Source organism: Osmerus mordax, chromosome 2 (genome assembly GCF_038355195.1).
Source record: "Osmerus mordax isolate fOsmMor3 chromosome 2, fOsmMor3.pri, whole genome shotgun sequence".
Taxonomy (NCBI): domain Eukaryota; kingdom Metazoa; phylum Chordata; class Actinopteri; order Osmeriformes; family Osmeridae; genus Osmerus; species Osmerus mordax.
In genome coordinates, this window is record NC_090051.1 from 12,246,852 (window position 1) to 12,274,204 (window position 27,353).

Here is a 27,353-nt window from a genome sequence, read left to right on the forward strand (position 1 = left end):
GGTTTTTCTTCACCAGGGAAATAATTCTTCTGTCATCCACCAAGTTGTTTTCCGTGGTCTTCCGGGTCTTTTGGTGTTGCTGAGCTCACCAGTGCGTTCTTTCTTTTTAAGAATGTACCAAACAGTTGATTTGGACACACCTAATGTTTTTGCTATCTCTCTGATAGGTTTGTTTTGATTTTTCAGCCTAACAATGGCTTGCTTCACTGATGGTGACAGCTCTTTGGACTTCATATTGAGAGTTGACAGCAACAGATTCCAAACACAAATACCATACTTGAAATGAACTCTAGACCTTTTATCTGCTCCTTGTCAATGAAATAACGAACTCCCTTTATGAGGGAATAACATACACCTGGCCATGGAACAGCTGAGCAGCCAATGTCCAATTACTTTTGGTCCCTTAAAAAGGGGGGGGCCACATATAAAATGTATTGTAATTCCTACACCGTTCACCTGATATGGATGTAAATACCCTGAAATTAAAGCTGAAAGTCTGCACTTAAAGCACATCTTGATTGTTTAATTTCAAATCCATTGTGGTGGTATACAGAGCCAAAATGATGAAAATGGTGTCAATGTCCAAATACTTATGGACCTAACTGTAAATAGGACCACCCAGCCCAGAGTGGTGAAGGGTTGGCCACATTGCAAAAAAGGATCTCATCTGATTAGATATTAGTGCTGTGGGGATTTGAGCTTGGGGTTGATTAGGAGTTCACTAGCAGAAGCACTGCCTCTCTACTTTACCTCCTCTATCACACTCTCCGTCCACAATCTCTGTTTCTTTAGCCCTCCACCGTTATCTCATTTTCTATTCCTCTCTTCTACCTTTCTATCCTCTTGTTCACTCCTATCCTTTACTTCCCATTACTCCAATTATCCACTGTATTTGAGTCAACATTATAGCCATAAGCCTGGTTAGACATTATGAGTGTGAGCTCAGCTCTCTAGCAGGATGGACAGCACATGCAGAATAAATGTTCAGCTGATGGACCTCTACTGTCATGAGCAGAATTTCACCAGGTAGAGTAGCCTAGTATAGGAATGGTAATGACATCCTATAGACATTTACGGGGTAATATTTTTTTATTTTATTAGGACACATTATTAACTAAAGAGTTGAATCGACATATCTTTCCATTACAGTTTTCTTTGACATCAAAAATACAGCAAGCGACAGTACCTAGTTTGGTTATTATAAAGTTCATTCAGGTATAAACTCAATCACAGAGTTTTACATTAGATATCTTATAGCGTCTCTAAGGCACGGCTAGAGTAAGGCAGTGTGCTGGGTAGTGTGTGATGTGGGAGGTGGATCAGAGCTGACTGCGAGGATTCTGGATGACCTCCCTCCATTTCTGCATAGGAGGGCTTCCTGTCTCCACCAGCCTCCTCAGCAGGGTGCTAGGCTGCAGGTACGGCACGTCTGGTAGGGCCCGGTAGTGGTGCTCCAGCTTCTCCAGCACCCTGCCCAGCCCCACCATGCCCGCGTAGAACATGGGCCCACCCTGATGACGTGGCCAGCCGTAGCCGTGGACGTAGATGGCGTCCACGTCTTCCGGCCCGGCAGCAATGCCGTCCTCCAGGATGCGGAAGCCCTCGTTGATAAGTGCGTACAGGCAGCGCTCCAGGATCTCATCCTGGTCTACACGGCGTGCTGTCAGGCCGTGTCGGGTCCGGTACTCCTCCAGGAAGCTGTGGAGCCAAGGGTCTGGCCTGGCCTCTCGTCCCCCGGGCCCCTCATACTGGTACCAGCCCCGACCCGTCTTCTGGCCCAGGCGGCCCTGCTCACACACCAGGTCTGGCAGGGGGCAGTACCTGTGGCCCCGACGCACTCTCATTGGTTGGCTTGGGTCCACGCCGGGTCCCGTCAGCCCATCTTCTTTCCTGACCCTCCAGCCCACATCCAGCCCAGAGAGGTCTGACATCTTGAAAGGCCCCATAGCTAATCCAAACTCCTCCAGAACCTGGTCCACCTGCTCAGGCGTGGCTCCTTCCTCCAACAGGAAGTTGGCTTGTTCCAGGTAGGGCTTCAGCATGCGGTTTCCCACAAAGCCAGGGCAGTTGCCCACGGCGACGCTCACCTTGCCCATCCTCCTGCCCAGCAGTATGGCGGTGGCCACAGCCTCAGGGGAGGAGCGAGGCCCACACACCACCTCCAGCAGCGTCATCACATGGGCCGGGGCAAAAAAGTGCATCCCCACCACCAGCTCGGGGCTGCGGGTGCAGCCAGCCAGGCGGTCCACGTCCAGGCCGGAGGTGTTGGTGCAGAGCAGGGTGCCGGGCCGACACACGGCTGACAGCTGGTGGAACACCTGCTCCTTCAGGGCCAGGTCCTCAAACACCGCCTCAATCACAAGTTCAGCACCGTCCACCTCGCGGAGGTCCGCGGTGAAGCGGAGGAGGTCAAGGGGCGGAGTCACTCCTTTCCTCTTGGACGCACGCTCCAACATGGTGGTCACTGCCTGTTTTGCCTCCATCAGCTGCTTCTCCTGCGTTTCCACGGCGACCACAGAAACCCCGGCCTGCGCCAGGGCCACAGTGATGGCCCTCCCCATGGTGCCCTGGCCTGCAGAGCAACACAGCACAGCATGAGGCACACATGGCCAACACCCAGCGGAGGACAGAATGCTGTACCCACAGTGAACTACAAGAGGAATTAATACAGCCCCACTTCTCATGTTTACCCTATTTTTCTGTCAGATTGCTACAGAAATTCAGCTTGGATGCAAAAATCAAATATTTTCTACCCTTTTGTTTTTAATGCATGAGCAGTTTAGGTCCTCAGATCAAGACTCCCCTCCCCCCCTCTGCCGAGAGCAGGGGATGTAGCCCCTCCAACAGAATCAGTAATCGAGCCAACAAACACACACACACACACACACACACATCTGTCTAGGCATGCAGACTGGCACCAACAGCTGCCAAAGTCAACCAGAGCATGCATGTATACCCGAGAGCAGGTGTTTGAATTCACGTCCACCCCTCCAACCCACCCCAACACATACACACACATACAGTGCAACCGGAAAGTATTCACAGCGCTTTACTTTTTCCACATGCTGTTATGTTACAGCCGTCTTCCAAAATTAATTAAATTCTTTTTTTCCCTCAAACTTCTGTTGACCTCCAAGACAGGATTGTATCGAGGCACAGATCTGGGAAAGGGTTGACAAAAATGTCTGCAACATTGAAGGTCCAAATGAGCACAGTGGCCTCCATCATCCGTAAATGGAAGACGTTCGGAACCACCAGGACTCTTCCTAGAGTTGTCCGCCCGGCCAAACTGAGCGATCGGGAAAGAAGGGCCTTAGTCAGGGAGGTGACCAAGAACCCGATGGTCACTCTGACAGAGCTCCAGCATTGCTCTGTGATGAGAACCTTCCGGAAGGACAACCATCTCTGCAGCACTCCACCAATCAGCCCTGTATGGTAGCGTGGCCGGACGGAAGCCACTCCTCAGTAAAAAGCATGAAAGCCCACCTGAAGTTTGCCAAAAGGCACCTGAAGGACTCTCAGACCATGAGAAACAAAATTCTCTGGTCTGATGAAACAAAGATTGAACTCTTTGGCCTGAATGCCAAGCATCATGTCTGGAGGAAACCAGGTTCCGCTCATCACCTGGCCAATACCATCCCTACAGTAAAGCATGGTGGTGGCAGCACTTCGGACCTCAGACTGGGGCAAAGCTTCATCCTCCAACAGGACAACGACCATAAGCACACAGCCAAGATAAGACAGGAGTGGCTTTGGGACAACTCTGTGAATGTCCTTGCGTGGCCCAGCCAGAGCCCAGACTTGATGAACCTGATTGAACATCTCTGGAGAAGTCTGAAAATGGCTGTGCACCGACGCTCTCCATTCAACCTGATGGAGCTTGAGAGGTCCTGCAAAAAAGAATGGGAGAAACTTCCCAAAAATAGGTGTGCCAAAGTTGTAGCATCAAACTCAAAAAGACTTGAGGCTGTAATTGCTGCCAAAGGTGCTTCAACAAAGTATTGAGCAACATTGTATATGTTATATTTTCATTCTTCATTTTTGCCATCTATAAATCTAATCTATACAAATATTAAACAAACCTTTTTCACTTTGGTATTTTTGAAAAATTAATTTAATCAGTTTTGGAATGACTAACATAAACTGTGGAAAAAGTGAAGCGCTGTGAATACTTTCGGGATACACTGTACTCTATTCACACTGTCAGCATTTTCCATTTTTCCCAAGGATAAGACTGTTTATAAGGCTGTGGAGATGTACAATAAAAGAAGGTAATGTTGAGAAGTAGATATGAAAGCCCTGTATGGCAGCAGCAGGCCTTGGGCACAGCAGTGTTGGAGAGTAATGGAGGTTGACCTCAGTGTATTGAGGAGTAATGGAAGCAGACCTCAGTGTGTTGGGGAGTATTTTTTTTGTTTGGCTTTTAAGACAAACCCTCTCACCGATGACAGCTGCTTTGCAGACTAGCCTGGCCTTGCTGTTGTCCCAGCGTGCTCCGCTGGGCAGACTCCATTTCCCAACAACCCTTTGGGCAAAGAAGCAGTACTGCAGAGCGCGAGCCTGCCCTGAGTTGAAGAGGGTGGCCATCAGCTCCCTCTCCCTCTCCATGCCCCGGTCGTAGGGCAGGGAGGCAGCGGCCCGCACTGCCTGGACGCATGCCACCGGCGCTATGGCCCCACGTGCATGCTGGCGAACCCTCGCCATTGCCCCCTCAAAGAACTCATCCGCATCGGGGAGGGGCGGGCAGGGTCTCGTGCTCAGTCGACGGTCCCCCAGAGGCTTCCCTAAAACATCAACACAGCATGGAGTAAAAGGCAAAGGATGCAGCACAGTATAGGAGTGAAGACAGAGGTTTAGTGTGATAGAGCGACCTGCTTCAGAGTCTGTTACTGGCGTGGAAGTGTGGTACATAATGTGGGCGTGTGAAAACACTTTCTTTTTTTTTTTTTCTCGATTTTGTATTGGGCTCATCCAAAACACACATTGACACACCTGTCCTCAGTTCTAATTCAAACCATGGAGCAATGAGAAAGGGGATTTAGGCAAAATCTTGTTAAAAGCCTCTTAATACCTCTTTCTGTCTGCAGTGACATGATTACATGGGACAGTGGTGGGATCTCTCTGCGGCTTTATTGAATTACAGTCGTCTCTGGGTCTGGGCCAGAAACTGGGTCACCATGGCTGCACTTAAAGGGATAGCACCATTATTGGGGAAGCCATCATTTTAAGGTGTGAATTCCATTAATGAGGCAAACACACTCACTCCCACAACTTTATACAGCATTCAGAACATCATTTCCAACTGTGTCTCACTAAACTGTTGTTTTAATGCAGTGCAACTCGTGTGTACTTTAGTACTTTAGGGCGGTATTGCTGCTCCAGTTAATCTGTAAATGGCACAAATGTTAGAGTGTATTTGTAGTACAGGCTGAGGGGTGGGCTGCTTCTCTGGACAGATGTACGAGACAGATGTTGCAACTACTGGCAAAAAAGTTAATCTCTTACACAGGAAGAATGGTTTAGGGGTATGAGTGTGTGTGCTGTGACAGTAAAACCCATTCTGACTCTTTGCTGGTGCTAATGAACATGCCTGTGCGGCGTTTCAGTCAAATCCCTGTACATCTTCAACAGAGTTTTTTATCTTTGTTTCAATGCCCCTGACTATTTCTCTTTAATCCACAGATCTTTCTCACATGCTTTGTTGCTCCTCTTCAGAAGACACCTTCTCCACCCACTCAAATCAAATTTTTGGCAGAGAGCAAAAAGTTGACACTTGAAGCAGCTCATATCGAGCAATAATTCGTAATTTTCTGACTTAGATCCAGAGTGACTCATAACCATTTAGGTGAATCATAATTAATTGAGCCAATAACATCTCACTCTGACACTTGTTTCATTATCTAGGTACATATCTGCCGCTTTGTGATTATATAGGAGAGAAGATAGAAATGTACAGGTATGACAATGCTCAACGTCTGTTCACAGTGAGCAGGGCAGGCTTTAGATGGAGTTTTTTGGGCATCTGTTAAGCCCTCTATGACATTGCTTGTAAAAAGGGCAATACAAATGAAGTTGGATTTGAGAAGAATCTCCTGGACAGGGATTCCAAGTTCTGGCAATCTTTCTGAAACCTCCAGCTACTTGTTCCTAGTGAAGAGGTCTGTCCTTAAACCACTGATCAGTTAACAACAATTAAAGATAATGATTAGTTTATTACTTCTATACCATTTGAAATGTTCTGAATATAATAAACAATGTTTGATCTATACCTTGCTATATTAAGCTAATGAGCACATAACCCTTTCTTATGTCCAGGAGAGAAATATGCCTATCTATTAATTATGTTTTCTTGTATTATTGATAAACTGTCATTATTCTGTTTTTTTTATGCCTGCATTGCCATAAGTTAGTTCTTTGTAAAATGCGACTAGGAAAGGCCTGTGTCACTGATGTAAGTCAGAGGTCAGAATATTACCAAGGTGTATAATGCCAATGCATTTTTGAATGAGAAAAATAAAAGGAGCGACAAGGCCATTTCTAGGAGCCCTATCAAAAGACCTAAACAAAAGCTATCTAGCACACATTGTTCTTTTTCTGTGCCTGCAAAAGCTATGCTAATAATCTTGTATCCTCCCATATTGTGATACCATATACTCCCTTGATTTCCTGTATTCCTTGTTCAGTCTTCTGTGAGACTTGAGTGTAACAGACACCTGCACCTCACATATGTGTAATAAATACATTGATTTTGTCTTGAACTTGTCTTAACTATTCCTTTCATTGACTTGGTACTTTCAGAGCAATTGGGTATCATCTAATACGTCTTCACTAGGTAATGTAATGTAGACACAGGTATTTCTGCCAGCAGAGAATCAAAGTGGCTTTTACAAAGCCTGCTTCCTTCAGGCAATCATACTGGTGATGACACATGCTCCCTTAAGGCTGTGCTGCACTGTGGCCATGGAAACTCATGTTCTGTGAAGGGTGGCAGCCTCTTTTATTCATGACACCAGGAGAGAGTGAAGTCTGCAGTTACATGCTGCAACAATACAGTGGCTTCCCAACCGACCCCACAGAAGGACCAGCAGAGAATTAAAATGGCCGCCCTCCAAGAAGAAACTAATGCAGGACAGGCCAATACAGAAGCTGCCAATGTTTATTTGTTCAGCAATTAAGCCTTCTCCAATCCACACTTTGTTTTGAGACAGCAATAGTCCCCTGGCCACTCATATTATTTTTAACATTATGTAAATATGTTTCCCCTTGTTATGACCTGCAGTGGGTAATTAGACAGAGACAAGTCTTCCTAGCCATGCAAATCCTGGGTGGACAGACACTGGAGCACCCGGCCCAGTCTTACTAATCTGATTGTATGCATGGTAAGATGACATGATTAATATTCTCACAATGTTTGTCCCTTTCGCCTTTTTGAATAATACATCAAATGCACTGATGACATGCGAACACATCTGACAGTGGGTATAAAACATTCATTTCTGCTCTGTTCCAGAAGACCTACCTAACACTCCTGCCTTGATCTCCCATACCAACTGACTCCAGACCTACATGCCAACAGGAGGTGCCCCTCTCTGGAGCTGTTGTGTGTGTGTGTGTGTGTGTGTGTGTGTGTGTGTGTGTGTGTGTGTGTGTGTGTGTGTGTGTGTGTGTGTGTGTGTGTGTGTGTGTGTGTGTGTGTGTGTGTGTGTGTGTGTGTGTGTGTGTGTGAGTATGCACGTGTGTGTGTGTGTTTGTACTGTATACTATATGGCCAACAATATGTGAATACCTGCTTGTTGAATCTCCCATTCCAAAATCATGGGCATTTATATGGAGTTGGTTTCACTTTCTTTCTATAAATGCCTTCAGTTTTCTGGGACAGTTTTCCAGTAGACTTTGGAACATTAATGCAGGATTCTCTTCCATTCAGTCACAACATTAGAGAGTTTGGGTGGGATGTTGCATCAGGGTGGTTGGGCAGAAGCTTGCATTAGGAAGGTTGTCCGTGCATTAGGGTGTTTGGGGATCTCCAAGGACAATGAGGTCGGAGCTGCGTTTAGGTGCACTCTACATCTGGGGATATCTCATACCTGAAACACTCAGTGCAAACTCCACTGCCAGATCTCTGGCGTTCTGCTCAGTGACCTGATCCACAATCCCCAGCTTCAGAGCTTCTGCAGCCGACACGTGACGTCCTGTGGAGAACAATTACAACAGAAAAAGTCAATGTGACTGGAGTTGCTAATTGTAGACACAGTATTAAATTAATTATTCCACTTTTCTATCAATAAAAACCCAATTTATACAGTTTTATGCTAAGGTTTGTTTTTTTGTACCCAGCTAAGAGTATTTCAATTATTGTTTGGGGGGGGGGGATGTTGTTCATTCTTCCTTGCAAAAAGCTTCTAGTTCTGTGAGGTTCTTGGGCCGTCTCGCATGCACTGCTCTTTTGAGGTCTATCCACATATTTTTGATAATGTTTAGATCGGGGGACTGTGAGGGCCATGGCAAAACCTTCAGCTTGCGCCTCTTGAGGTAGTCCATTGTCAATTTTTAGGTGTGTTTAGGATCATTATCCTGTTGCAGAAGCCAATCCTCTCATCTTCAGCTTTTTAACAGACGGTGTGATGTTTGCTTCCAGCATTTGCTGGAATTTAATTGAATCCATTCTTCCCTCTACCTGTGAAATGTTCCCCGTGCCTCTGGCTGCAACACAAGCCCAAAGCATGATCGATCCACCCCCGTGCTTAACAGTTGGAGAGTTGTTTTTTTTCATGAAATTCTGCACCCCTTTTTCTCCACACAGACCTTTTCTCAGACTTTTTTTTCAAAATGCATTAGGCTTGTTTAGATGTTCCTTTGCAAACTTCTGAGGATTTTTGTGGTGAGGACTAGGGTTGGGAATCGAGAACCGGTTCCATTTTAGAACCGATTCCAAATTTCCAAGAACCGTGGCGGCAATAAGACGTGGCGGCAATAAGACATGTTTCCTCATTTCAGTTCCTAATTTTATTACGAAGGGTACTATGATCCCTTAGTGGTATTTCTCTGTAGATAAATTTGCAAGAGGTTTCTTCCGCACTGTCGCTTGTACTCCCCTGGTTGAGTCTTTCACATGGCTACAGACTGATTGGTTGACTTTACAGCTCAAATATAGGCTAAAGCCCAAAAGTTTATAGCTTACTGCCTCTCCATTAAATGATATACATACAAAATGAAACGAAAATGGCAGAGTGGGGCACAAATAAGGCTAAATTGCTCAAATGAATTTGTCGGAGAGCTTGTAGAATAGAAATGAATGGATGGATGTTGAGGATTGGGCCAGTTGCATGAACTTAGTTTAAGACAAGTCTTAGCCTTAGACTGTCTTAAATTGTCAGGGGGCTGGTTGCAGTATAAGTCATAAGTCCCGCCCCCTACATGTTAGCAGACTGGACATGAGCCAGACAAAAATATGTAAGTGCATGTCTAATAATTTCTTTACAAAAGATGGTTTCTGTCATTTTAGGTAATTCTTATCACGCTGATGTCTGTTCAAGTGCAAAAAGAATTGGTAGTTGATAGCAGCACGGTCGGACGGTAATTATAGTGTATGTATAGTACAAGATAAGATAATAGGCCTACAAATGTTGAATAAATACAGAAAAAGGCAACATTTAGTTGCCTTTTTCACAGAAATACACAGAAATATCAATAGACATTCTTCTGTGTCTATTTGCACATCAGAATCAGTGCTAACAGAATATATATATATAATATTATTATATTTTTCTCTCCAAACGATTATGGGAATTTGAACCAAGATTTGATAAGAACCGGATTCGAAAACCAGAATCGGAATTGATAAAATTGAAACCATACACAACCCTAGTGAGGACACAGGAAAGGTTTTCTTCTGATGACTCTTCCATGAAAGTCATGTTTGTGCAGGTGTCGCTGCACAGTAGAACAGTGCACCACAACTCTTAAATGTGAGTCTGCTAAATGTGAAACTGGGTTTTTTATACAATCCTACGAGCAGTTTTCACTGAAAGTTTTATTGGTCTTCCAGAACTCAACTTGTCCTCCACCATTCCCGTTAACTGCCATTTCTTAATTACATTACCAACTGAGGAATGGCTACCTGAAAACGCTTTGCTTTCTTCTTATAGCCTTCTCCTGCTTTGTAGGGCATCAATTATTGTCATTTTCAGAGTGCTATGCAGCTGCTTCAAGGAGCCCATGGATGCTGATTGTTGATACAAGGTTTGAGGAGTATTTATAAAGCTTTTACATTTGCATCACCTGGCCTTTCCTATTACATTTTACATTTAGTCATTTACATTTAGTCATTGATGTCCTATTGATGATAGTGAACAAGTCATAGCCCTAACAAGCTAATTAAGGTCTGAGACCTTGGAAAAAGTTATCTGAGAGCTCAAATCTCTTGGTGTGCACAAACTTTTACATAGTGCTCCTTTTTTTTATCTTTCACTTTTTTCAAATTGTAGAAAAAAAACAAAATAAATTAAATCTTAAACTTTATGCCTTTGGAGATCAGTTAATCTTATACTCACAATAACAGAAATTGACCAGGGGTGCCAAAACATTTGCATGAAACTGTAAGTCTGATTCCACATTTAATTTCGCTCAAGAAACAAAACTGATAAAAGTATGCCCCCTGCTGGACATATTGAATATCCCATGAAAATGTGTCTGTTCTAATACCTCAACCAATCAATGATTAATTTATATGACCCCTGTGTTACCTGTTGTAATGAGGTCCAGAGCTGCAGGGACACCTATCAGTCTGGGCAGACGCTGACTGCCTCCTGCAGCTGGGAGCAGCCCTAGAGTCACCTCAGGAAGGCCAAGACGGGCCTGGAACACACAGACAGTACGCATGCACGCACGTGTAGTGCACACATACACGTAAGTGTCCAAAAAGAACTGGGCTGTGCTCCTCTCTAATGACCTTTGCTTGTTATTATAGAAGTCTCTGCAGTAGCAAATGATTGCAAGATCCATCTCTGGTTCCAGTCAGTCAGACATCGACCCAAGAGAACAATGTAACCAACCTTCGAATGTGCAATCCGGTAGTGACAGCCCAGGGCCAGCTCCAGACCGCCCCCCAGTGCTATCCCCTCGATGGCGGCCACAACTGGCTTCTGTGCGGCTTCTATGGCATGGATCATAGGCACCAGAGGGGGTCCTGACATTGGCCCAGCAAACTCCCTGATATCCGCACCTATTAGGCGGAAGACAATGAAAAAGGCGTTAAATCATCCAGGATATTTTTTTTAACACTGCAACTAAAGAAAGACTATTCTGATCTTTGGAATACAAATAAATATCTTACCGCCACAGAATCTGCCATTCTGTCCGCATATGACCACGGCGTTGACTTTGGAGTCTTTTAAAGCTCTCTTTACTGTGTCCACGATGCCGTGTCTAACCACTGCACTGTGATGGACAACAGTTCGTTGATTAATACGACTCGTATCAGCTCATATGGCTTTGTGTAATACATAGCTCTACACGTTTCACATCACTGTCCTACAAAACACTAAACAGCCCATCATATTCGCACACGTTTACCAGATTTGCTAAGTTTTAAAATTACCTGTCGTACCTGTAGGTGCAGTTAGAGAGTATATCGCAAATTGATAATTTGAGCAAATCTGAGAATTGCGCTGCCTGCAAAGTCAATTTGTCCTGCATGCATCTCGCATGTTTTAGAAGTAGCCTACTTCTTACCTGAGTGCGTTGACAGGAGGGTTCTGAAGAGTGATCAGTGCAACTGATCCCGAAATGCGAGTGTACTGCGCCATTACGTTGATCACACATAGAGGCAACTACTCAAACTCCGTGGTAAATGGCCAGTCTTGAACTTTAGAACTTGATTTGGCACGTCGCCATTACCTTTACCACACATAACTGTTTGTGTTTAGTGGTTGCGGTTCTTAGGACACCGCCAGATACAAAATACGGATATGACGTACACTACCCAAATGTGGATATGACGGTGCTCTTTAATTCATGGTTTTGACGTTGCATTCACCCGCGTATTACAAAAATGGAATAGGTGGAGACAGAGCCCTAGATGGGGAGTGTGTGTGTCTAGTACCAGAGCTGGGGAGCCTGTCCACTCCCTATTACGAAGAAGCGTGCGAGGAAGATTGTGGCCGACCCCTCCCACCCTGGTCACTCCCTGTTCCAGCTACTCCCCTCTGGCAGAAGGCTGCGGTCCATCAGGACCAAAACCTCACGCTATAAGAATTAGCTAAATCAGCAGTTAATTCAACACCAATAGAGTTAAATTCAACACTTTTAAAGTGTCTATATTGGTCCACACTATTTTGAGTTAAAACTACACTTTTAAAAGTGTTAAATGGGCAACACTGTGATAAAGTTGCAGCAACTCTCTCAATAGTTGACATTTAACACCAGTCAACACAGGCCAGTGTTGAATTTACCCAACACTAGTGTTCAGTGTCAGAATTTAACACCATCTGTATTTTCTGTTTTAACACCGACTAGAGTTTCTGCTATGTAACACTATAGGGGATTTAAAATAAACTCTGTATTTGACTCTTGTAGAGTTGATTTATATATTTTTTAAAACACTGTAGGGAGTTATAATCCCTAATGCTATACATAGTACAATTTTACTTTTGAATTCAGTATATTCCTAGTACTTAACTATTACAAAGAAGAAATAGATCAATACAGAAGTTTGTTCAAATAAAACTTGTATTTTCAAGCCCACCACAAACATACCATTTGCTTTACAATCACATTTCTTAATTGGCAGCCTCAATAGCACAGGTCACACAAAACAATAGCACGGGTCACACAACATGGCAATGTGGCACAATGTATATTTTTTCATCCATCTCATTAGATAACTGTTTATCATAGGGTCGATAATAAATCAACTCATCACTAGAAATAACAGAATATATATCATAGTTCTTCACCCAATTGGTAGTTGACACATTAGAGTATGCATTCACATTTAACATTGGAATTAAAGCCTCACCACCCTCCAAGCTATCAATCACTTCCTTCCTCACTGGACCAAACTCAAACCTCTGAAAATTAAAATTCTCCCAGTGATAAGCTAGCTGTCTCTGGTGTTGTTTGACCAATGCTTTTGTTATATTTTTGAAATTCTTGACGGATCTTTAAAAAAAATTGTTTTGGCCTCAAACCTCATGCACCATACATGAAGGAGTGGGCCTATTTTACGAATACACCTTGGGTAATGGATCATAAAATGATGCTTTGGAATAAGTTTTTTTATCAGGAAACAAAGATTTCAATAGCTTGTGATGATCATTAATTAAATGTTTCAGATAATGTCATACCGTTAGTAACGACTGGTGAAAACACTATATTCACAATTTGAAGCAAGAGGAGCAGGTTCCAATAACTGTTATTTCTTTCAAATAGATCACCAAAAATGAGAGGAGAGTGTCACACAAGGCACCATGACTGGATTGCATTCAATCCAAGATCTTTGCTCTCATCCATTTTCAACCCACTTGGCCGGTTTCTTCTCTCAGTGTAACCATAGTTGAAACCTTGAATTCTCTGTGACAATGATTCCAAAGATAGAAGTTTCTCCTTGATAAGGTATTGAAAGACCAGTTTTAATTCGTACGGCACTACACCTTCAAGAAGGTCGTGCATTATGTCAACTGCATAGTTATCAGAGATGTGAAAAAAACACAATGTATTGAGCAAGCATGTCTTCTTGACACCATATGTTGTCACTAACATAGGATTTTTGTGTATAGCTGAACAATGTTCTGTATGGATGTTTTTTGTACGAAAAATCAAGCCAGGGTGATCTTCAGTGAAGACATGTTGAAACTCTGCCTTAGTGGTTAACATCGTCAATGAGAGGCTTCAGTATTTCATAAAATCCATACTTTTTCAGGTCTTGTGAGTGGAAAAAGAGCCACAACATGAATATTCATCAACACAGAATTAAATTTTGGGGGCAAGTTCCGCAATGTAAAGTATATACAACCAAGTCTGTGTATCCCCTTCTTAGATCCTAAGGGATTTGCGGTCTCGAAATCATCATAATACAGTTGTATCTGTAAAGCATGTTTTGGCTTGCAAAACTAATCTTTTTTTTTTTTTTTTTTTTAAGTATGAACCATCACATATCTTTAAAAATACCTTCTTCCTCTTTTTTGGCCTGCAGGAAACTTTCACATATTTTTGAACATAGACTTCAGGGTTCCTAAGATGGGTACATACACAAACTTATCTGTTACAGGGATCTGATTGTAAACTCCTGTTGTTCGATCTCTACGTACATCAAATCGCACCCCAAAAACATACTCAACAGGCTATACTATTTCCCACTTTTCCTTGAAATACTTCTGTCGTTTGGCTCCTGTATTTAAGACTGAGAAAGGATTTTGTAGTTCTTCAAAACAACAGTCTAGCTTTTTTTCAAAGTCTGTTCCTTGAATCTCTGAACTATAGTTGAGAACTGCATCTCTCGCTTGACTGTGAATGTCATTTACAACCTCTTCCATTGACCCTACCATTGCTTGGATAGTGCTCTCAGCAACACCTGATGATTGCAACTGTGCTACAGAACCACACGTTTACCAAATGATGCTTGTCAACAGAGACCTTGGTGGTTACTTGAATGTCTGTGCAGGCTGCAGTTGAAGTTGAAGGCTCAAGTATTATTTGAGTGTCCATATTGTCAACAATATTTGTTGAAACAGTGTCCCGGTGCAAACGAATAATGTGTTTCTTGAACCCTGAATAAGTGCAAAAGAACGAAGAACATCCCGGCTGTCCACATTTCAAACGTAATGTCTTTCCTGGATGTAAACCATGGTTAAGTCTCAAATGCTGACAAAACAACGCAGAACTTCTGTGGTGTAACTTGCAGATAAAACAAATCAACATATTTGTATCCAAGGATGTGTGTCACCTCAGATACTTGTGTTCATCAGTCTTGCTCTGAGCTCCTTCACACAGGGACTTGCCTTGGTACTTCCCACATCAATGTTGAACACAGTGGTTTGGATGAATGTGTAGAAGCTGTTAAGGGATTCGTGGTAGTTAACATTGAAGATGAAGTGGGCCTTGAAGAGTTCATCGAAAGCTGCCAGGGACGTCTGAGCCTTGCAAGGGATGGCCTTGTGGTCAACAATGACGTAGAATCTTTGGAGGTTGTTCTTCTGTTCACCGACACACAGGAGGATGGGCTGTCCTGGTTCCAAACTCTCAAGGAAGGTCTCAACACTGGCACCAATCTGAAAAATAGGGAGTCAGGTGGCTGAGCGGTGAGGGAATCGGGCTAGTAATCCGAAGGTTGCCAGTTCGATTCCCGGTCATGCCAACTGACGCTGTGTCCTTGGGCAAGACACTTCACCCTACTTGCCTCGGGGGAATGTCCCTGTACTTACTGTAAGTCGCTCTGGATAAGAGCGTCTGCTAAATGACTAAATGTAATGTAAATGTAAATGTAAAACCAGAACCATGAGGAACCATTTTAGTGGTCCACTACATTACTAAACGTATGCGCCTCTTCACAAAAAGAGGCAATGTGAAAATAACTACATTAAAAAGCATACTAAAACATTGCATACCCTCAAATATCTCACAACATGTTTGACTGCTTGATGTGAGCTAATTGTAGGACTCTTCTTGGGTCCTTTTGCAGTAGGGGGAAGTAGGTGAATCAGAAGTAGGATGCTTGACAGGTCACTGTCCCAGCCTAGGGGGAAAGCAGAAGTAGAAGATGGTAAGAAAGACTTGCATGTGAAAATAAATATATCCACATTAGGCTACATACAAGATTTCGGAATCAGGCAAGTAAATTAATGTTTTAAAAAGATAAATGGGTGATGCTTACCAGACTCATCTGAGGATTGATGCCCAGACAAGAGGTCTTCAACATTCTCCTTAGAAAACTTGCCTGCCAGGATCCTGGGTTTGAAGTAAGTGGGCCATTTTGCCAAGAATCTGCCAGAAACCTCCTCTCCAAACATCATGGTAAAGTCTTGGTCAATCTACAGAAGAAATTCCTTAAGTCCTTGCAACCATCCACACATTTTCAGTATGTTTATGTAACTGTGTATGTAATCCTTAAATGCACATTGTTCACTTAAAATAAACAAAAACCAACAAAAATAAATAAATATCACCATATGCATTTCTTACCAAGCCAGGTGTATCGAGAAAACGTGGGAAAACATCCAGGACTGTCAAGGAGTTTTGCTGGTCTTGTTGAACTAGTGTCTGACGGTATTGAAATGTTGCCCTCATTTTCTCTCTGACAACCGATTCATCAGTTGAATGCTTCAATATGGAGATTGCCTCACGGCTTTCCTCGCCAAAAAGATGCTTGTCAGTTAGGATAAAATCCCTCTTGCTCTTTGGACCATCTTGATAGGTAGTGGTGGTTGAGGATCTCCGGGACTCAACTGCAGTGTTGCGCTGGACTGTCTTTATCCTCCAGGCCAAATAACCAGATCCACTGTCAGCATCATAGAAGTGCTCCTGTAAAATTCAGAGAAGAACAAAACTAAACATAACTGATGGGTCACAGCAATACAAGGCTAATTCAGAATAACCTCCCTGCATAAATTGTAGTATAAGCCATTCATTTACAAACTTACATATCCATTTTTTGAGTAAGGATCACTGAGGTAAGGAAATAGAGTGATGATGCCAAGAGCGTATTTTGTTCGCACATAGGTTGGTGGGATCCTCCTTTAAAAGTAGAAAAACATTATTTTTCAAGCTTTAAAATTGTAATCAAGTATAGAAATTAGCTTTTGTGTCAAATAAACAAACATCTTAAATGTCAAACTAAAGAATTATTATTATTAAGAATAAAGTTTTTTTTAATTTTATCATAAATCATTAAGTAAACCTTATTAATGCAAACAAATGACTTGTGTTATCATGATAACTATTAGTCTTTACAATTCCCTTTGCTTCTTTTACACTGATCATACATTCGCCCATTTTTTAAGGGATGTATTGGCTAATTAATTTGTTAAACTTAATTGCTTTAATAGTTTTGCTCCAGAATTATTCTGACAAATTTGTTTCCATAAGCCCCTTTTTAATGAGTAATAGTAGACCAGAATAATTCAATAGCTTTTAATAATGGAACTGGGTTCTGTAACAACTGCACATCTTATGCTATAACTTTTTATTTAATATGGGCACCAGTGAACAAAATGCTTACCCATGAACTTCCATCATGTCAGCCACCAGTAGGTTTATCATATGTCGCCGTGTACCATCCGTCAATGTCTTTGTTTTGTCATATTCATGTAACACTTTTTCTCCCCCTGGCTTGGACTGAAGAGTATCTCTCACCATCTAAAAATAAAAAGAATCAGACAATTAGTTATCATGTTAACCTTTACTGCAACAAGACCACAGCTCGTCTGCACAATATCTTTGTGTTTCAGTTTTATTAACTCATTTCATACATTTAAAAAATTTAATTAGCTATATACCGCTTCTGCTGATTCCCGATCAGTGTGGGTCCTTTTCACCCCACTACCTTTCTCAAGAATTATTGTTGCATCAGATGAATCAGATGGCACAGAGGATAAGGTTTCTGACAAATTTGACTCAAATGACATTTCTGCTCGATCTTGTTGAAGCACAACTGCAAGACAGTTAAAAGAAATACAAAAAAAAATTGTTATACCTTCACATCTCTAAAATACTCATCAAGAAAAAACCACATTACAGTTCATGATCCTCATTTTTTCCCTAACAAAGCTAAGTCTTACCGCTAGACTTTTCTGTGGACACATTGATGGTAAGGTCCCCTGCTTGTAAAAGTTCCTCAAACACATCTGCATCCACCTCTGTCCCTGATTCATCTGTCAAGTGCAAGTCTGTCTGTACAGGAAGACCTAACTTTCCTATTACTGAGAGAATATCAGATTTAGAAAAATAGTCCTTTGAAACCTTCTATTGACATTTTTATTATTATAATCTCTGAGCAGTGTGCAGAATACTTGATATTAATTTTACATCATACACCAATTGTGCATTTTGACTTGCTCACAAGACATGATTGGTCAACATAATAAACACCAATTGATAGCTGAGGCAATCATACATTACTTAAATTAATATAAAAAATCAAATAATAACATGAACTGACATTCAAAGTAGTACAAACCTTTCGGAATAAACGTATTGTAGTCTTCATAGCCTTCTTCGGTCTCTGCCACCTTAACATACTTCTGACTTGAACCAAATCTCACCTTGACCAACATATTGTCCTAAAGAAAACAAGTACATTCATGAAGTGTTCCAACTTTTTAAGTCATGTTTTGTTTTTCCCTTGTCTTTACTATGCCACCTAGCGCCAACAGTGTACCACTAAATCAAATTAATTTGCATCATGCTTGTGTGACATCAACCATTTTAAATCACTTAAGCCCCTTTCATACTCCAAAAAAATGTCCAGAGAATCTGACCTGGAGAATGCGACGTGTTAACATAATGTAATTTGGGAGTGGCAGAGCCTTGACTAATGCAACGATTGCATGGAGCGCCCGTGTTGAAGGGATCATCATATCATTCTGCCTTGTATTATTTTAATCAAAAAACGGCTCTCCCATCTTCACTTAAAAGAGCCTGAGTGGCACAGTCGAGACCGTCTATTTAACGTTAAGTGTCGGCCAGAACAGCAAGCTTGCAAATCTGTTAAGCAATTTTTAATGACTACTCCGTCTGCCTCTGACATTTGTATTTTTCTGGTTAGCGTGATATCGACACACATGCTAGCAAACACTATGACTGTACATTAGCTTACCGAACGTGAGCCACATGGCAACCCTACCCGCAGACTTCGACGCACGTTTTTACCAAGACGCAGATTTATACATTAAAAGAACTTAATTTGCAAGCAGATTATGTAAAAATGTTAATACACTGACTTTCCGTGTGTTTTAAATGACTACTCCTTCTACCTCTAACATTTTAATTTTTCTGGTCAGCCTTGATATCGACACACAAATTCTAGCAAACATTCTCGACTAGCTACATTCTAGCTTACCGAACGTTAGCCACATGGCAGCCCTACCCACAGACTTCGACGCACGTCTTTACTAAAACGCAGATTTATACATGAAAATAACTTAAATTGCAAGTAGATTTTGTAAAAATGTTAATACACTGACTTTCCGTGTGTTTTAAATAACTTAGCTTAACATTTTAACCAAAACAACGAAAGTGCAAAGAGCAGAGCAGAAACGTGGCTTACCGCGAAAAGTCCAGACACAAAGAGGAAGTAAAGCCAACGGAACAGAGCTATAAATGCAGTCAAAATAAAATGTTCTCGATAATTTCTCAATAACCCCCACACATTTCCCTTTATTTAAAAGTGTCTAACCTTAATATGAAGCCCAATATACTTGTTCAAACAATATGATAAAGACATTTGGGCGAAATAGCAGCAAAAAACGAAAATAGAAGAAAATAGTTAACAACATAGCATAATTGCTAACCAGCCTCCTTCAAAATAATAGTCTGTGCTTTACCATTACAAAAAAAGGTACAATCACGGTTCATAATATAACATTAGTACAACTAGTCACGATATCAACTTACTAGACTAGCTACTTAACTAACTAGCTCTAGCTACCCACATTAACCCAATCTATTACAGTGCGGAGTTGCAAACATGAACCTAATAGCTAATTGTCAATCTAAAAATAACAGTGTTGCACTCATTGAGATTTAAGTTAATGTTACCTTCGGCAATTTTAGCCATGGCAGGACCAGTGTGTTGTTTATTCAAATTTCTTAATGAGAAAAAGATCACTATTCATCCTGGCTAAACCAGAGTCTTTGGCTAAACATTCTATTATGCTATTCTGTTAGGCTAGCTAAACATGGTGAGCTGGATATCTAGCTAATGTTAACTAACCAACAAGGATACCTTTTCCAAAGTTAACGTTACCTGTAGAAACACACTGGTATACATTTTTTATGATTAGACATTTGCTTCGACATACTTACACACGAATCTTCCTAGTCACAGTTGGAATGATGTCCGAAAGTGTCCAGTCCACAGAAAATAGTTGAGTCTGTCTGGCAACGACCGTTAGTCTCCCGCCTCTTTCAAACCATCACATGCATGCAGACTTCCGGGAGATATTGTTTTTTCTATGGCTCTGGGTAACACCAGAGCCATAGAAAAAGCTCTGGGTCTGGGTCTATGGCTCTGGGTAACACTAGCTGTATTGTAAAATCAGCACTGTAGAGTTGTTTGCAGAATATGATATTTGACTCCCAGTATTAACATCAACTCTTTTTGAAGAATAACTCTTGTAGTTGATTAACACTAAACCTGAGTTGAAATAACTATATTTTTACACTCAACCCTAACACTGAAAATTCAACACTTTTGATTTTGCTGTGAACAGTTTCTTTCCATCTGCTACTGGTCTCTTCAACAAGGCCAAGGACTCCCATTGACATTCATTCACTTATTTAACCAGCCTATTATAAGTCCATCTAATGGCAATTCAGTATGCATAAGCCACTTTATCTCAGTATCCGATTGCACTATGTTGACAATTCACGCTGCTCATTCTATTCTTATTTATATATATATTTTATATTTAAATTGTTGTATTCTTAGATTGTTTAGTTCTTAGAAATAGTTAAACTTTTGTACTTTTACTTAAAGATCTGTATATGTTTAGTGTTTTGCACCTCCCTGCCACAGTAAATTCCGTGTTTGTATAACATACATGGCGAATAAACCGAATTCTGATTCTTAAGCCCACAGAGTTAAACATCCTGTAAAGTGGACCTGGAAACAAGTTTTAAGTTCGCCACACCACAGAATAATTTGTTATTAACTACCCATCCAAATTCGAATGAAAAAATAACACCGACAAGTATGTTAAATTAGGCTTTGAAATCGTGAAAAAATCAGCTGTCTTCTCTTCTTGAAACTGGGGGGGCGTGTCGCCGGAAGGAGCTGAAGCTCCGCCCCTCGCTGCCTAGTGCCTACCAGAGCCATAGAAAAAGAGAGTTGCGACACTTCCATAGACTCCCATTGTTATAGAGGAATGCGGAAGTAAAGCGTGTCACATGCGACCTGTAGTTCCAAACATTGCATTTTCCACCGTTCAATCCCATTCATTTTAAGTGTCTCCGAAGCAAGTTAGCTGGTAAATTGATTAAAATCCTTCATTTTTTCATATTTTTACCACCACATATCAATTGTTATTAGTAGTATTTCATATAGCTAGCTTTAGTTAAAGTTTATCGTAAGCTTGTTAGATTCTAAATGCAGTTGGAGCTAGACTGTAGGTCTACGTAAGCAACACTTTTACTCTAGCTAGCTGTACATGTATCATAGCCAGAAGATCACTGGATCACTACAAACAAAGGGAGTGGAAGAACACTGGACATATTGTACAATAAAATGTTTTATTGAATGCAGTTGGTTGCCTTGTTTATTCTGTTCTATTTACCAAACTCCTTTCTTGTCTTAAATAGAGCAGTTGCTGGTGATAATGGTTAGATTCAACTTGCATCAACTACTACAAATATAAGTGTTGTTAATGTGGTAAATTGTAAGTGGGCTGATGAATAAAAAAACGTTTAACAAGTCCCATTTACTTCAACAGTTGAAGGTTAAACGTTAAGTGGAACAATATAGTCCTCATTAGGCTACTGTGTGGTATGTACAGTATGGTACAGTACAGTATGGTAGCTAGCATAGCCATTTCTAGCTCTGCTTCACAATATTGCGCTGTATTATAAGTTCATGTAATACATACATGTTAATAAAGTATCAGACATACATGATACAACACACCAGTAACCAATTGACATTGTGTTAATATACCGAAAATGTCCGGGAATCGAGATGGTGCTGCTGTCTGTCCCGCCAAAAACCATTCAAACAGGTTGACAGCAGTGGGGTTTTTAACTACAGCGAGCTACTGGAACCACGTGACAAAAAAGCTCTAGCTTTTTTCCTGTTTCACTGTCAGTGAGTGTTCACAATGTTGTATGTCACTCCATTCTACACCAAACACGTCAGGGAGGACTGCCTTTTGTAGATACGAGTCTGCTGAAGATAGCCAGAATATCAGATTTCTTTAACCAAGCCTGTTTCATTCATCATTTGCCTGAGAAAGCGACTTCCGTTGGCCAGCTTCATTGAAAACCATTCAAACCGGTTGACAGCAGTGGGTTTTTTTGGAACTACAGCGAGCTACATGAACCACGTGATCACATGTCGGCGAGATCAAAGCGTGTCGCAACTCTCTTTTTCTATGGCTCTGGTGCCTACCTCCGACCCAGATAATGGACGCTATGTCAAGCCGAACAAAACCGTATAGAATTAGAATTTATTTGTTCAATGAGTGAAACATACAGATGCATATAAATGAAATGTTCCCCTGAGCTGTAACAGTATAAATGGACACCAGAGACAGCAGACAGTGAGCTCTCCAACTAGGCTACTTCTCACACATTAGCTACCATTTCACCAAAATACCATCATTCTACACCGAGTAGCATAATATCAATTTAGCGGTTTGCACTAACTCATAGCAGAGATACTGAAGTGGAATAATATCACACTGCTGTAATTATGAAAGATGGAGAATGAGTATGGATTATATTATTGAAGTATGCCTTTTAATCACCTTTGTACTTTTATACTTTTATATGTTACACTACTGGAAAAGCCTGATGCAAAGCCACTGATTGTTTAGTATTTCCCCTAAGATATAGAAGGAAAATTAAGCCCCAAAAGTGTTATTTTTGATGATTGGAGCTGGGTGTGAAAGAAGGCTACAAGATTAGGTTCCCACCATAGTAAACAACAAAACGCCCAGTGTGTCTGGCCATCAAGGTCAGAGCAAGTCTAAAAAAAATAGGGGATTTCTCTTTGCACCTGTAACTTGAAGCCTCTAGAGAGAGAGACCAATAGAGTGTAAAATGAATTATGCATTTGTGATAAAACAATATTGTACCAATACCAAATATACAGAACTGATAAGGTTTTGATATAAAAGGTAATGTCCAGAGAATATTTCTCAGTCTGATTCTGCAGAATTTGGCTCACGTTTGAAAGGAATCACCCTGTTTGTATTGGATTCTGATTAAACACTTTGCATCAAACACTGGAAGTTTTTGTGCTGTTTTCAAACTTGGAAAAATGTACCCAAGGACTTAGTACTTTGATTTTCTTCATCAATACCTCTGGAAAAGTTATCTAGTATAATTATAACAAGCACACAGAACTGAGTAATGAACTGCTGGCGGCGGTGGATGGTCCAGGTGCGACCGGAGGATAAACGGCCGGGGGGCGATGCTCGGTACGGCTCCGCGCTGCAAGAGAAGCCATGTGTTGGTGAACCCCGTCTGTCTCTGGTCCATGTTAAAACTGTCTGCCGTGAAATGGTCAGTGGCGTAGAGGCGGCTGTTGGAGTATAACCGAAGCTTTCCATGAGCGTTGCTCTTCACAAAATCTATCCACCTATTTTTCCTTTCATTATCAACAGGGAACTTATGGCGTTGCAGCGCAGCTGGAGTTCTTGCATCCAGGGAAGATGCAGTTGCGGGTGGTGGGAGACATCCTGAAGCTAGCTAGCTAGCCGATGTAAGCTACAATAACAGTACAGCAGGAGCAGCCATTCAGTGATCTGACGTAGATGGGGCGAAATGACGTAGATAGGGCATTTTTTGGCTCCGCCCATTAAAACCTGATCTGAAAACGGAAGAGAAACTGTTCTTCGGTCTAACTCCACATTTCAGTGTGACAAAGTTTTAGCGCTTTGCACATGCTTTCAGGAACACATTTCACATGTATATAATGTACTTAGAAGCAAAACATGGAATTTACTTTACAGCATCTTTAATATTACGGAGCGAGAGAGAGAGAGAACATATGAGAAGTTTGTTTTGGAAATGGGACCAAAATCGAAGTTGCTCTTTTGAAAAACTGTAAGAGGAGGGCCACATGTAAAAATGAATAGCCTACTAAACTTTTTATGTCGCCTCTTTACTTCGATGTTGGTCCAAACTTCTCATATGCTCTCTCTCTTTCGCTCCGTGGGGCCGAAAATCAAGCTGTTCCACTTAGCGCTCCCCATAGAGGCCTGGGGGGTGTTCCATCAACGTCGCTAATGCAAGTCGCGCTAACACGAATAAGTCTCACTTGGGTAAACGTCAATTTAGATTTAAGCCTCAAGCCGTTCCACTAACGTTCCGTTCCACTAACAGGCAACGCTAATTCAAGCTAGACCTCAATAAGTTTAGACTGTGCAGCCCAGATCAGGCGATCGTCGAAAAGAGGAGTTATGTCGCAAAAAGTATAGCGTAAAGCAGCAGAGGTGTGTTGTTTCAGCAGCGTAAATTGATTTTTTGATTTTTTTTCCCCTAAAAGGGCAATGTTGCCGCAATTAACATGGCAAGGGAGACAACTTGTCAAACCATTACGACCGTTAAAATGCGTAAATTGTAGACCTACCAAATCTACTTAACATATATATATATATATATGTATATATATATATACATTTAGGCCTACTGATAATTAGCGTAATTTGATGAGCTGTCTGAAACCGTTCTGGCAGGCTAGCCTATGGTCGATATTCTCAACAGGAGATTGAGAATAATAGCCCAAAAAAGAACGTGGCAGCAATTGAAAATTGTAGGATAAAATTCAAAACACTGAAGAAGGTCATGGTTAATTGCACTTGATGTGGGCTAATAATGTTTTTGTCTTCACATCTTGAACAAAATAAAAAATTACTTCAAAATAACTTTGCCACAGACATTTATTAACTGATAGGCTAAATGCTGAGCTTTAAGATAAAAGGGAAAGATAACCATGACTTAAATGGGGATTCACTGAAATGACTAGTATTGCACAGATCCAGCACTGACTTTTTAGATCAGAAGGTGACCCAAACTGCACACTTTGTTTGGCAGAACAGTCATTTAAAATTGCTCAGCATGACTATCATTATTATATTACGAGTATTTCCAATTAACATAGTCTGCCTCCACAGATCCAGAGGGGGCTTGGACAGTGACAGACTGTGGCTGTGCCAAGTGTTGTCACAGCCTCACTTTGGGAAAGCATGCCCTACTGGGAACATTAGGGGAGACTGTTGGGCACAGAATCTAATTGTCTTCTTTGGAAAGGGCAACATTTGGGACACTGTCATGTAGGGGCAGCATAAAGGGCACTTCATAACAGCACCTTTTTCCATTGGAAGTAAGGGCATGGGAACAGTCCAATTTAGGCCATTGTAAGGGCACCTTATAGGGTACTGCATCACATTTTCTATACTATAAAGGAACTCTTTTTACATTTATAGAGGGCACACTGTCATTTATTGCATGGGGCATCCTGTGCACTCAAGCATATTTCACAATGTGAATGGCAGACAGTAGGGCACTTGGTCTAATTTTTGCCACTCTGGGCATTTTAGAAACGCTTTCAACCATGGGGGCACCAGGCAGTCACCCCCTGAGTCTTCCAATGGGCCTGGATACACCCATGGGGACAGTATATTGCACCTATAATATTGGGGAAGCCAGAGGAGAGGTAATATACAGGCTTGTCAACATATAGGCTACTTTAAACAATGAAAATACTTTATACAATTGAATAAAAAGTCCTCCTTGATTCTTTGTGTTTCAAGATTACCTGAAAAACTAATGATAATATTCAGGTACTGCTTTGGAGCAAGGTATACCCTTCATATTTCCTGGCATAGTTGCCTGTTCAAGAATGTCCCACATGCAAATACATAGACAGATGCAGACAGACTGAACAGTGTCAAGGCTTGGCTACAGTGGGTTTGCTTCCTTGTGTGTGATTCCAGCAGACTACATAGTCTAGGCCTACCTACATAGACTGCAGTCTACTACCCTCCTTTCTACTATTATAGTCTACTCTCCTTTCTATTACTTTTTACAAAGGATGGTAGGCTGTTCTTATGTGTTCATTGCCATCCTTAAGAGTTGCTAAAGTGTTATTTCATATATATATATATATATTTATGTATTTTTTATTTTTAAGAATGACAATTACATTTATCTAGATAAACTATGCTGGGCCTGCTGAACCTATACTTCTTCCACAGATACTGGTCAGGGAACCATTATTTCTGTCTCTGAAGACCCTTGGGGCTGGTGGGATAAACGCTCTTTGTATAATCTGAGCACCTTCATCCACCACAGGGTTGTCAAAGAACGGATACGCCATAATTGATTGTAACTTGTCTAGACGCTCTGCTTAGTTTCTAAGTCCTTATTTTATGTCAATTAACCAATGGCTTTTGAAAACAAAAGTGACATTATTTCTTAACTTGTTTATTTAAATTAATATATTTTTTGGATATTAAGTAAACATGTAGCTAAATCGTTAATGTCTGCACTTCAAAAAGTCTGAATTTACGTTTCCGAACACGGACTAAAGTGGTTTGCGCGCAGGAATTTACTCGACGGAACTGTCTTTTGAGATTCTGTTTCCGCCTGTTTGAAATTATTTGCAACACATTTTAGTTTAGCTTGACGTTTAGACTGACACGGATCAGGCTAGTTCCGAAGTATAAGTTACCTTGGTTATGTAGCTAGAACTAAAATAAGCCACCTTAATGGAACGGAACTCTCGCTAAAGTAAGTGAGACTTGGCGAGATAAGTCTAGCTTTTCCTTAATCGACGTTGATGGAACACCCCCCTGGTCAACTTCCGTTGTGAAAACTGGATGCAGCGTTTTTGGTTTGCGTGCTTTCGCTTTTGCAACGCGTTTATGTATTTGCAGCGTTTTTGGTTTGCGTGCTTTCGTTTTTGCAATGCGTTTATGTATTTGCAGCGTTTTTGGTTTGCGTGCTTTAGTTTTTGGAACGCGTTTATGTATTTGCAGCGCGTTTATGTATTTGGTTGTGTTGTGTGTATTTGCAGCGCGTTTGCTGAATGCTGCGCATGTTTTGTCAAAATTCATTAAGATGTTTTCTAATGTATTGTGTTTTCTTAATTTGCAGCGCATTTGCACATGTCGGCCACTGTACTACACGGCTACATTTGTCTCTTTCGCCTGATTGTCGTGGGGAAATCTAAGATTTGATTGTAGTTTTTGCATGTTCAACATGAATTATAGCTGGAAAGTTGAATGAACGAGTACTTTTGTCCTTTCGATTTCTTACAGGGTGAGTCGTTGTTGCCCATAACACGCTAGCATTCTGCTAATGAATGCTGATTGGTTGGTGAAGGACTACGACCAGAGATCCCGCTTGATGGCATCCGAAGCGGGATCAATCAGAATGTCAAAGCATTAGCAACAACATTAGCCAGCCAATACTCTTTC

General features: G+C 41.4%; 1 protein-coding gene across 1 annotated transcript; it reads right to left on the bottom strand.

Moving 5' to 3' along the window:
• Window positions 1–1,081: 1,081 nt before the first annotated feature.
• On the bottom strand, window positions 1,082–11,878 carry ehhadh (enoyl-CoA, hydratase/3-hydroxyacyl CoA dehydrogenase). Its single transcript, XM_067257299.1, has 7 exons — window positions 11,734–11,878; window positions 11,336–11,439; window positions 11,055–11,224; window positions 10,746–10,857; window positions 8,088–8,192; window positions 4,443–4,784; window positions 1,082–2,572 (listed from the first exon to the last, which is right to left on the bottom strand). Exons 1-7 carry the CDS (start codon window positions 11,805–11,807, stop codon window positions 1,320–1,322), a joined length of 2,160 nt encoding a protein of 719 aa, XP_067113400.1. The 5' UTR covers window positions 11,808–11,878; the 3' UTR covers window positions 1,082–1,319.
• Window positions 11,879–27,353: the final 15,475 nt, after the last annotated feature.